Source organism: Triticum urartu, chromosome 7, assembly GCF_003073215.2.
Source record: "Triticum urartu cultivar G1812 chromosome 7, Tu2.1, whole genome shotgun sequence".
In the NCBI taxonomy this organism is placed as follows: domain Eukaryota; kingdom Viridiplantae; phylum Streptophyta; class Magnoliopsida; order Poales; family Poaceae; genus Triticum; species Triticum urartu.
In genome coordinates, this window is record NC_053028.1 from 18304653 (window position 1) to 18316072 (window position 11420).

Sequence of the window (11420 nt, forward strand, 5' to 3'; positions counted from 1 at the left end):
ACTCTGCCCCAGAGTCTAGACAGTGAGGCGGGCGATGGTTCCTCCAATAGCGGCCAAATTTCGCGTTTTGACCCTTTTGTCAAACAAAATCGAGATCTGACCCCAATTTGATTTTTATTGACATCTGACCCGTTTGCTACCGCCAAAGGACAAGGCGGTTTGTTCACGTAGGCTACCGCCAGGGCTTCCGGCGGTGGCATGGACGGCCCACTGCCGTTAGCTAACGGCTAGCGCAACACCCTACTGCCACAGGTCTTGGCGGTAGGGTCCTATGGGTTTAGATTTTTACAAGTTTTATTGATTGTTTGTTTTGTCAGGAGTTTCACATAGTTTCACAAATAGAAAAATATGATCTCACACATTAATAAAGGTTCCACATAGCAAATATCAAACAGTTTACACATAGATTCATAAGTACGAAATAGCAAATAGCAAACTTGTCCACATAGTTTGACAACCCCTACTAAAACATAGATGCATATGCAATAGACATGTTTATAGGGCGGGTAAACCTCCCCCCCCCCTCGTATGTTAGGCCTGGCCGTGGAGACAGATACGGCAGCGGATCCACCGGTTCAGGCGGAGGCGGAACGCTGGTCGGCGTCCGACCGTTCAAGCACTCCCACCTTGCCTTGCCAGCTGGAGTTTTCGCCTCCGCCCTTCCCCCGCTGATGATATCGAACACCGATGCACTTGTGGGCAGCATCCTGGCTCTCTCCTCCGCATTGCTCTCGAAGTAGATCCTCCGGCCCAAATTGCGCAGCTCCCAGTTGGAGTGCTTCTTGGCAGCTTCAATGGTCCCTTCCCGGCGTTCACGGGAGATAGTTGGATCTCCCTCCATCTCTGCAGTCACTCTCTTCCACTCCTTCACACTCTGCGACCAACACTTCACATCGTCGGCGATCCGTTCTGCCCTCTCGTGCCACCGCACTGCCCTCGTCGCCTGTAGGAACTCGTCTGAAAAAGCGGTCACCGGTTGCAGAAGCTCGGGGAAGGGCTCGTACACATACGGAAGTGGCAAGCCGGACAGGTGCTGTTGGAGATGAATGGGCGATGGTAGCACCTCTGTTGCAGACCTAAACATATGGATGAATAACAAAAGTTCATCATTAACTAAATAAAATACATATATCAAGATGGGTCAAATGCAATATCATATCATATCATATTTACTCCACTACTTGCATCATATAAATTTTGCTTACTCCAATATTCATCATATCATAAATTTTGTTAACAAAAAAATTGAGAAGTTGATGGTTCAACATTTGTTAAAAAAATCTAAGCCTAAACCTAGGGTTCATTAACTAGGGAGGGTTCCTCATATGGTAAAAAAAACTAAACCTAGGGTTCATCAACTAGGTTCATCACATTGCAATCATCTAGGTTCTAAGGTTCATCATATCAACTAGGGAGGGTTCCTCATATGGTCAAAAAAACTAAACCTAGGGTTCATCAAGTAGGTTCATCACATTGCAGTCATCTAGGTTCTAGGGTTCATCATATCAACTAGAGAGGGTTCCTCATATGGTAAAAAAACTAAACCTAGGGTTCATCAACTAGGTTCATCACATTGCAATCATCTAGGTTCATTATATTAACTAGGGTTCATCATATCAACTAGGGATCCTCATGATTTTGAACATGAACATGAACCTTTTTAGGCTATAAGAAAGCAGATTGATTTGACTCAAACTAATTGGGGGATGGGAGGAGCTTACCTTCCTCTTTCCGAAGCCATCTCGGTCCGCAAAATTCGTGAATCAACGAAGAAGATCGGAGGGGGGAAGTGGAGGAGATGAGAAAATGGGTGAGAGGAAGAAGAAGGTGGCAGGGTGGGTGAGGATAAGGGGTTGGGGTGGGGTGGGTGGGGCGGTTCGGTTTATAAATGCCCAAACCCTACCACCATAGGGCGCGGCGGTAGGAGACCACAATCTACCGCCATAGGGCGCGGCGGTAGGGCGGGAGCATGTTTTAAGTTTCTATGACCAAAAAATCGAACAGCTCAGCGGTAAGGTTGCACACCCTACCGCTGAGTTGTTCGATTTTTTGGTCACAGGAGGGGGGCGTGGGGGGGGGAGGCACCCTACCGTCGGGTGTCATGGCGGTAGGCTGTACAGACCTACTGCCTTAGTGTCTAGCGGTAGGGTGGCCCAGTGTGCATTTTTTGCACCTCCTAACTTCTTTCGTTTTCAATTTTTGGCAGACAACATTTAAACAACATATGTATGATATATGAAGCACACAATGTATGATATATGAAGCACACACCATAAATCTATAAATAAGGTAGGTTGGATACATAGCAAATAGACATCCATGAAGGTTTTCACCAAGTTATACATAGAAAATTAATGAAACAGTTTCACAAGCAAATCCATATGGTTCACGAAGCAAATATGCAAGTTTTTAGTTCAATGACACGGCAGCAACTTCAGTCCTTCCTTCCCCTCTTCGATGTTCGGTCCTCGTTATCCTTGTATCGCTTCTCGGCCGCCGTCTTCTTGCGGGCGATAGGACGTGCTTTCTGAAACGGGGATGAACTCTTCCAATCCTTCTTCGGCACATTCCTCTTCTCACGCTGTGTTGGCGGAGTTGCTGGAGGTCCGTCGTCATCATCGTACTCCTCCTCCTCCTCATCGTCCTCTTCCTCTTCCTCACCATGTTCTTCTTCTGTGCCCTCTTCTTCATCTTCCTCTTCATCATCATCATCCTTGCTCTCCTCCTCGTCATCTTGAACCGCCCTAGACGACGAGGCTGCATGGCTCGATGAAGCGAGGCTACGCATCGGTGCAGGAGGAAAAACATCCTCGGTGTTTGTAGCGCACCCAAGCAGGCCCACAAGCCAGCGTGCTTTGTTGACGTATTTCTGCAATGATAACGAAACAATATGAACTTCTCGAATGTCCAATGGTAATGAAAATGAACTCCGTTTTACCTTCACTGGTTCCCTCAACTTTTTCTCACTAGCTCGAGTCCCAGGGATAGCACTAAGCGCATTAGAGGCATGAAAAATGCTTTTGTTCAGCTCCGAAGACTGCAAAGTAATAAAATGAGTCAATAGCACTAAAAGCTGATTTCATCCAACCGTCGGTTCAAAAGAGGTAAAAACAACATACCACACTGTTCATGAGGGGTCCGTACTACCTAAACCCGCCTTGAAGCTCTCTGATGCTCTCGTTGTAGGCTTGATTCTCAGAGGCGTCATCGAACAGGTCTTCGGCATCTGCTGTCGTCCACTGGGGCCTCAGACGCAGACGATGCCTGATGCCATCATCGTAACACAGCATGTGATCCTCGTACTCGTCCCAGTCAATCACTCTCCTCTCTGTGTCTTTGCATCCTTTCCCCTCGTTCCATTCCTTCACGTATCTCGCATGCTCGGCTTCCCAATCCGTGATTGATTGATTCTTCTGCCTGCTCATCCTGCAATGCATAAGAAAGAATGTAAAACACCCTTCTTGTATGAACTTAAAACATCAAAATAAGAACTTAGAATCGATGAGGATGGCTTGTGGTACTCACTGGTGTAGGTCATAGCCACCGGTATCGTGGCCGGCTGGTGGTGTGTGTTGCGCCTTACCAAATTGTGCGGCAACGCGCTGTGGCAAGTGGTACACCACGGCATAGACACAAATCATGGGCACAATGCACCGGAAGAGAAGCCGGTCCTGCTTGCACATGCTGTTCAGCTCGAACCCCACTCTCGATCATCACTATACGGCCGCCAAGTAACCTATAACCAAACAATGGTAAGCTCAAGTGAAAGTGTTATCGAAACAATGGTAAGCTCAAGTGAAAATGTAGTTCTTATACCTGGAAAGGCGTGAGAGCATCAAGCTCATTGTTGAAGACCTTATACAAGGCCTTCGATTCGCCCGTGTAGACACGCACCACGTCCCAAGCGTATGCGACGGTCGGGTTCCGATCATCTTCGTCATCTCCGCCATAGTCCATCCATGCACGCGAGCGTAGCTTCTCCGGACGGCCCACCGGGATTTGCTCCCACATGCAAATGGAGAGGCCCCATACACATCCACACATGCCGGACGTGACTTCCGCTCTCTGGGTCGCGTCGTCAAGCTACAAACCAAGTATAGATGATAAGATGTCAAAATCTAAAGCACCACACGTCCATGATATTTGAAAGAAAGTGATATTCACTTACCGAACGGTATAGGTAGGCGAGTCCGGCGGCTCCCCAGCTGTACCCCGCATCCCAGTCCTTTAGGAAGTCGAGATACATCCATAGGGCAGAGTTCCCGGAGCAGTCTGGAAACACTACCTCCGTGAGAATGTACCACAGGTAGGCCCTGGCGTACTGCTCCACCACCCAGGGCTCGGTATCTTCTGGGCACTTTCTCCGGTGCTTGAGGAGCCATGGCAGCGGTATGCCGGAAGTCCGGTTGCTCTTAGCGGGGGGGGGGGGGGGGGGGGGGCAATCGCGATGAGGCTGACAACCCTATCGTGCCAGTTTGCCCTCTCCACTCTTCCTATGAGAGCACGACCCTCGAGCGGTAGTGCCGCAATCATCTCCCAATCCTCGAGGGTCACCGTCATCTCCCCACACATGGAAGATGAAAGTTGTGCGTCTCCGTCCGCCACCGGTCGATCAAAGTCGTGAGAGCTGAGTGGACGAGCGTCGGCGGCTTACGCTTGAACTGCAAGACGAAACCCAATAGTCGGGCTCTCCTGAAGAACGGTGCGTACCGCTCGTCGTACTCCATCTTAACCGTCGTCTTGTGAGCCCTCATCCGAAGTGGCGGCAGCATCTGTGATAATCAATAACTAAAGCATAATTAGCATGGACATAATAGTTAGCAACTTGTTTTCATCAATTTCGAAAGATTTGGTTTAAAATGGTAATTACCACTCCATTCTCAATGAAACGGGCACGGTGATGCTTGTCGAACCTAGGGTCAAGCATTGTGTACTTCATGCCGATGTCGTCCGCAAGAGGTGGCCTCCTAAAAGAATTGCATAAGCATATCAGAAGATTTTTCAACATGAACTAGGCTTCATCTTTAACTACGAAACATATCGATGCATAACAAAGGTTCATCACATCCAAAAAAACCTATGAGTTTAATCTTTGAATAATCATATATCAAGATTATCATGAACATGAACTAAATACAATAGATATATTAAAAAACTAATTAAAATACATATATCAAGATACAATCACCATGGTTCAAATGCATCATATTATCATATCATATCATATCATATTATATCATATCATATCATATTTCTCCAACAACACCCAACATGCATCATATCATATTGTTTTTCAAAAACAAAAACCATGAACTAGGCTTCATCTTGAGGATTTTTTTAACACAAAAATTTATGAACTAGGTTCATCTTGAGGGTTCAACATTTGTTTCCAACCATATCCACTACTTGCATCATAGCATATCAACATGCATCATCATATCACAATAAATTCCTCCAACATGCATCATATCAAAAAAAATCCTCCAAAAATAATATGAACTAGGGTTCATCTTCACATAACCATACCAACTAGTGACTAGAGTTCATATCTAACAAAATATAACATCTATCATCAACCTAAATCAATCCTAGGGTTCAAAAAATTTAAATCTAGTTCAAGAAGGGGGGTGATTTCAATCAAATAATGCGATGAATCGGAAGCTATTTGACTAAAACTAATTGGAGGGATCGAAGGAGCTTACATTTCTTTCTTCGGGGCCATCTCGATCCGCAAAAACGGTGAAGAAACGACGAAGATCTAAGGGGGGGAGTGGAGGAGAAGAGAGAGGGGCGAGAGGAAGAACTCCTCTGTTCTTGGGCGGGTGGTTGGGGGGAGAAGGTGAGGGGTGGGGGCGCCCAGCGGCTTATAACTGCGCGCACCCTACCGCCGGGTCCCTCGGCGGTTCGATCGGATAGGCGGCCACCAGGACCAGCGGCGGTAGGGTGGGAGGAGGGGGGACGGAGGCCGTTTACGCTGCTGACGTGGATAAGTTCCCTACCGCCGCAGTTTCCAGCGGTAGGCTGTGGCATCCTACCGCCGGGCCTCGTGGCGGTAGGAGAAAGGGTCAAATGTCGAAAAAATTTCAAACTGGGGTCAGATCTCGATTTTGTTTGACAAAAGGGTCAAAACACCAAATTTTGCCTCCAAGAGCCACACACCTTTTTTCAGCCAAGACACACAGATTCCAATTTCCAACCATCAATGCGGCCTGCATCAGATATAGACTGAAAGTCCCCCCGTCCCCCTTTTCTTGTATCCTGTAAAATCCTATGTCTTGATTTCCATTTGTAGCTATCATAGGCTTTCGTGAGATGAAAATACATTGCAACCTACGGTTTGACACAGAGAGGAAAATACTGAGCCATTTTTTATGAAGTGATATTTCTCTTCTTCCCTTTTAATTTTAGCCACCTTGTAATAGTTTGTCCCTGATTTTTACCAGAGTCTTCACGTCCTCTGCCATTACCTTAGCATTACTGCTACATGCCCTCCTCAGGAATGCGTGGCATAAACCTCTTTTTACATCTTACTTCCTCCATCTGGGATTAAAGCACCCATGAGCCACGGTAAAGCGTTTGAATTTACATGGACGCAGCAATTACATCGAAGGTATTTCGCCTCGATTCTGCTCCAGTTTGCCGCGTTAATTACAAATGTGAGCATGCAGCTAATAAAATCGCTCCGGTCAATACGCTCGACTACGCGTGCAAGCTATTATATCTAAGAGCATCCATGCAGCCAATTAAATTGCTGCAATCAATTAAGCTGGATGGAGGGGGTATATGATTTTTGGAGAAGACGTGTTTCCGTATGCCTCCCATCCATATTTCTCAACAAACTACATTGATCCAACCCAACACAATTGTCACTGCTATGTCCCCTCCCTAGTGCCACAACTCTGTTTATGTTTATTTGTTTGCTAGTACTATCCTTATTATAACAAAGGTAGAGGCTACAAGAAGTAGCGGCTCCGCGTTTTATAAGTGTTGCTCATGCTTCGAGCGAGAAATGTTGTTGCCTACATTAGCTATCCATCAATTAATTTTATGATCAAATCTTGGAGTCTGCATTGTACCCCGAACCTTTATTTCCCTTTCTCTAGAGAGGTGTTGCTACACATGTGTGCTCTACTCTATTGTCCCAAGCTAAGTTTGGCATGTACGCTCAACACTGAATATCAATTCTTGTGGGAGATGGTGCATTTGTGTCTTGTACAAAATACCAGAGCCATGATCCCATTATAACCTCAACACCTGCTGGATTTTGTGGAAGTAGTGAAATGCTTGGATATTCAAGATCCCGCCTCCAGCCCCCTTGCAAAGACTTTCAAGATTTCAAATGAGGTGGCTACCTTGATTCTTGCAAGATAGTAGCACAGTGCATCTTTCTTCTGCAAAGACTTATCCACTTTTGATCCTTGTTAGGTTGTAAAACCTTTCCCAACTACAATGAATGGCAGAGCTTTGGTTTGTTTGGCAAATTAAGTCCAAACAAAAATAGCATGCCATGTCCTATGAAGAAGCTAGAGTCTTGTTCCATGCTTGTCGGGGAACATTTGTAGTTTGAATTCCCGGTAAGATGGAGGGCGTGGAAAACACAAATATCCGTTTGTGCATTCGAGCTCATCTGATCTCGGTGAACAGTAAAATAAAAAAGACAAGAAAACTAAAAAAAACTTTAAATCTTTTTGGCATGGAACATGTTTGAGTGTGTGAGGCAAAAAAACTCAAACATCTTTCTTGTAAAAAGTATCATATATTTTGAATTTATGGCAGTGCAAAAAATATTTATAGAATAAACATAATTATGTAATAATGGCACTGAATAAAATGAAAAAAAGTCCCGAATATAAAATGGGCCGCGGAAGCCCATTGGACACATAGCCCACCATATAAAAATCGAGAAACAAAACATTATTTTCTAGGCCAGGACTACCTATGACGTTGCCCATGGCAATATTTAGCCCGCTTAGTTTCTGCTCCAGTGCCGGCCGTTGGATCAGATGGATCTACTCCGAACGCCTCCCAGAGGAACATAATCGACAACCGGTCACCAAAACCTTCATTTCTCCCCCCAAGTTATCTCCTCTCGACGAGAGAGGCCATTACATCCATGGCAGCACGGTAGCTACATTCGGAGAGGAAGCGTGTGACGGACCAAAAATCATGCGCCCTCCTTCGCCGACTATGGCCACCGGCAACGTGCGCATGGCATCTGGTGATGAGGTTGGGGAGGCGAGCGGCCGTCAGTCTCCTCGTCTTCAGAAGGCTCCTGGTCTTTGTCTTAGTCGGCCTGCTGATTGCTCAATTTAGCGTGCAGGTTCGTGCAACTATCGACAGTTGAAACAACAAATATGATCACAAATTACAGATGGAAAATACTGCTCCCAAAATTTTGTATGCCGCAGCGTGGCCTTTTGCTGACAAAATGTAATTGGCACACCCAAACCGATGAGAATTGCAAATTTATTGGCATATATAGCAGGCACGGTATGTCATTAACTCAAACTAATTGAATATTATAACTATACGCTTTTCTATTAATTGCCCAACAGTAATCTTTTTATCCATCGTATGTTTTGTGTTCGAGAGAGGTGCCTCTAGTGAAAATTATGGCCCCGGGTCTACTTTTATCATATATAAAATCCAAAAATAGCTTGCTCTGAAATTTTATTTCTTTTATTTTGTTTTTCAATTTATTTTATCTATCTACCACTACGAGATTTGATCCTTACAAATAACTGACAAGGGGATTGACAACCCTTTTGATCGCGTTGGGTGCAAGTATTTTGCTTTTGTGTGTGCGGATGCTGCTAATGAGGTTCTATGTGGTTCTCCTACTGGATTAATAACCTTGGTTCTTAACTGAGGGAAATACTTATCTCCACTTCGACAAACTCCCAACGCAGCTCACAAGTAGCAGGCCCGTTCGCGAACGTGCTAAGGCAAATGATATCCTGCTGATGTCCTCATGTGAGAGGGGTGACTGCCGCCTGCTCTGCCCTTGCTCCTAGCGCCATGGCGTTGACACCCAAGGTTCCGTGAACTCTGCAAATAGGTTCTTCGCCATCCTGAGGCGGCCGATGAAGATCTACGTGAGCCCGCCAAATGTCACCGCGTGTGTGCAGAACACACATGAGACACCAAGGAATGGAAAGGTCCCTTTGCCGATTCGTGGAAGGGGCGCAACAACGAGGAACAACATCATCTGAAATCATAAAACATGTGAGGGTCTACCCAGGTTCGGGCCACATTGTAGTGCAATACCCCTACTCCTTATTTGTGTTGTTTATGCTATGGACAGAGAGCTACAAGTCTTTCCAGGGAAAAGAATACTACTCCCAAAATAAACCTATGGGTTTCGTATGCCGGAGCATGGCCTTTTGCTGACAAACAGTAATTGGCAAAGCGAAACTGATGGGAATTGCAAATTTAATGGCATATATAGCAGGCGCATTATTTCACCAACTCAAAATTTGCGGAAATGGATGACAACAGATGGAATCATCATTCTTGGCTTACAAACAAGCACAGACGTAGTGGCAGCAGGAATTTGAGAGGAATTAATCATCTTCAAGGAAACAGAGTACTACAAACAGAGCAAGTCTGTATTCAAAATCAGGTTAATTTTGTACCACGGGACTGCTCCGCTCCGCACTTTTTTTTTAGAGAGGAGGCGTCTGCCCGGCCTTAAACTGAGTCCCTTAGAGTACAAATAAGGTTTAAGGAAAGTAAGTTAAAGGGATACAAGACCGTAGCCAACAAATCGCGACGCAGCACGCAATGATAAAAGCAGCGTGCTGTCGAGGTAGCTGGAGATGCCCATGCCGTTGCTCTCTCTCAAGAAGCTCCGCTCGGCACTGCAGACTCAACGGCACAGGCATATGCAATACTCATTCTTTGATTACAAACAAGCACACGCACAGCAACAAACAGAGAGGAACTAAACTAAACATCTCTGGAAAAACAGAGTACTAGAAAATAAAGTAAGTCTGTATTCAAAATTGCAGGTCTTCTCATCAGGTTGATCAGAAGCAATTTTTCATAGTGCAGTTGGCTACTCCCCTCCATAACACTGAAGCCCCGTGATCAATGCATTCCTCTACCATTCGCGGTGGAGAAATTGAAGATCCCTCTCAGGTTCACCTTGCACCATATCAGAGGCGACCACTCAGCAGACAACATGGAGAGCTAAACGTGATGGCCGATTGCAGCATGACAGTGCGTATATGCAGCTTAAGGAGCAGCAGCAACTTGGAGAGCTAAACGTGATGGCCATTTTCCAAGTCTTCTCGCCAGCTGAAGTGCATATGCAGAGCATTCATTAGTTTATTCAACACATGAATTTTGTGTTCGCAAGGTAAAAACAACATGAGAAATTGCAAATATATGAAGACCGTGTGACATGATAACTACAAAACGATAGTTGGTGCTTGTTGAGCTGACCAGTTATCAGGATGATCACTTCATGGTACATGTTTCAGAGGCGCTTGGACTGTCTGAGACATGGAGAACACCTCTCCTGGACAGAAAAAGATCCAACGTCTTCCAGTTTCGCCCAAGATTATGCAGTTTCCTTGATTGCAGAGGATAGTTGGGATGTTTGCTCACTTCGGACTTTGGGTTAGGGAGCTCCGTGTTCAAATCTCATCTAGCAAGCAGAGTTGCTCCCGTTCCTCCTGGAAATCAACATTTCGGTTTAAAATGGTACCGTTCTGAGCAGTGAACGCTGAAGGAAGTGTTTATCTTTAACAAACAAACAATATTGTATACAGAGCATGCATCTCGTGTGGTGTAGTCCACTGCATTTCTCACGAATTCTCCCAGGCTGAAATGCATATAGAGAGCATGCATTAGTTTATTCAATCAACATACGTATTATGTTTTCGCAAGATAAAAACATGAGAAATTGCAAGTATATGAAGACCATGTGACACGACAACTACAAAAAAATATGAGTTGGTGCTTGTTGAACTGACCAGTTATCAGGATGATCACTTCATTGTTCATGTTTCAGAGGCATTTGATTGTGCAAAGAACGAGAACACTCTCCTAGATCAGAAAAAGCTCCAACGGCTTTCAACTTCACTCGAAATTATTCAGTGTCCTTGGAGGCATAAGATGTATGGATTTCTGTTTGACTTGAGATGAAGGAGCTCCCTGCTTAAATCTCAGCTAGCAAGCATAGTTGCTCCAGTTCCTCCTAGATACCAAGATATTTGACATTTTAAAATACCATCATTCTGAACGTGGGTTTTTTTATCTTAAAAAAACAATTAAGTCTTTTTCCTGCTGCAGAGTAGATTGTTGGAAATAAAATATCAAAGGAAAATTAGCCGAGAAAGATAGTCCTCACATCTCCAGCTGGTAAGTAGCACTGGAATTGACGACTTCTCACGTTGGACCAGAGTTTAGGAGAA

At 45.0% G+C, this 11420-nt stretch overlaps 1 protein-coding gene across 1 annotated transcript; it reads right to left on the minus strand.

Annotated features, from left to right (window-relative positions):
- Positions 1 to 429: 429 nt before the first annotated feature.
- LOC125525680 lies at positions 430 to 1826 on the minus strand. The gene is made up of 2 exons (XM_048690681.1): positions 1722 to 1826; positions 430 to 1076 (listed from the first exon to the last, which is right to left on the minus strand). The coding sequence occupies exons 1-2, from the start codon at positions 1739 to 1741 to the stop codon at positions 464 to 466; spliced, it is 633 nt and encodes a 210-aa protein (XP_048546638.1). The 5' UTR covers positions 1742 to 1826; the 3' UTR covers positions 430 to 463.
- Positions 1827 to 11420: the final 9594 nt, after the last annotated feature.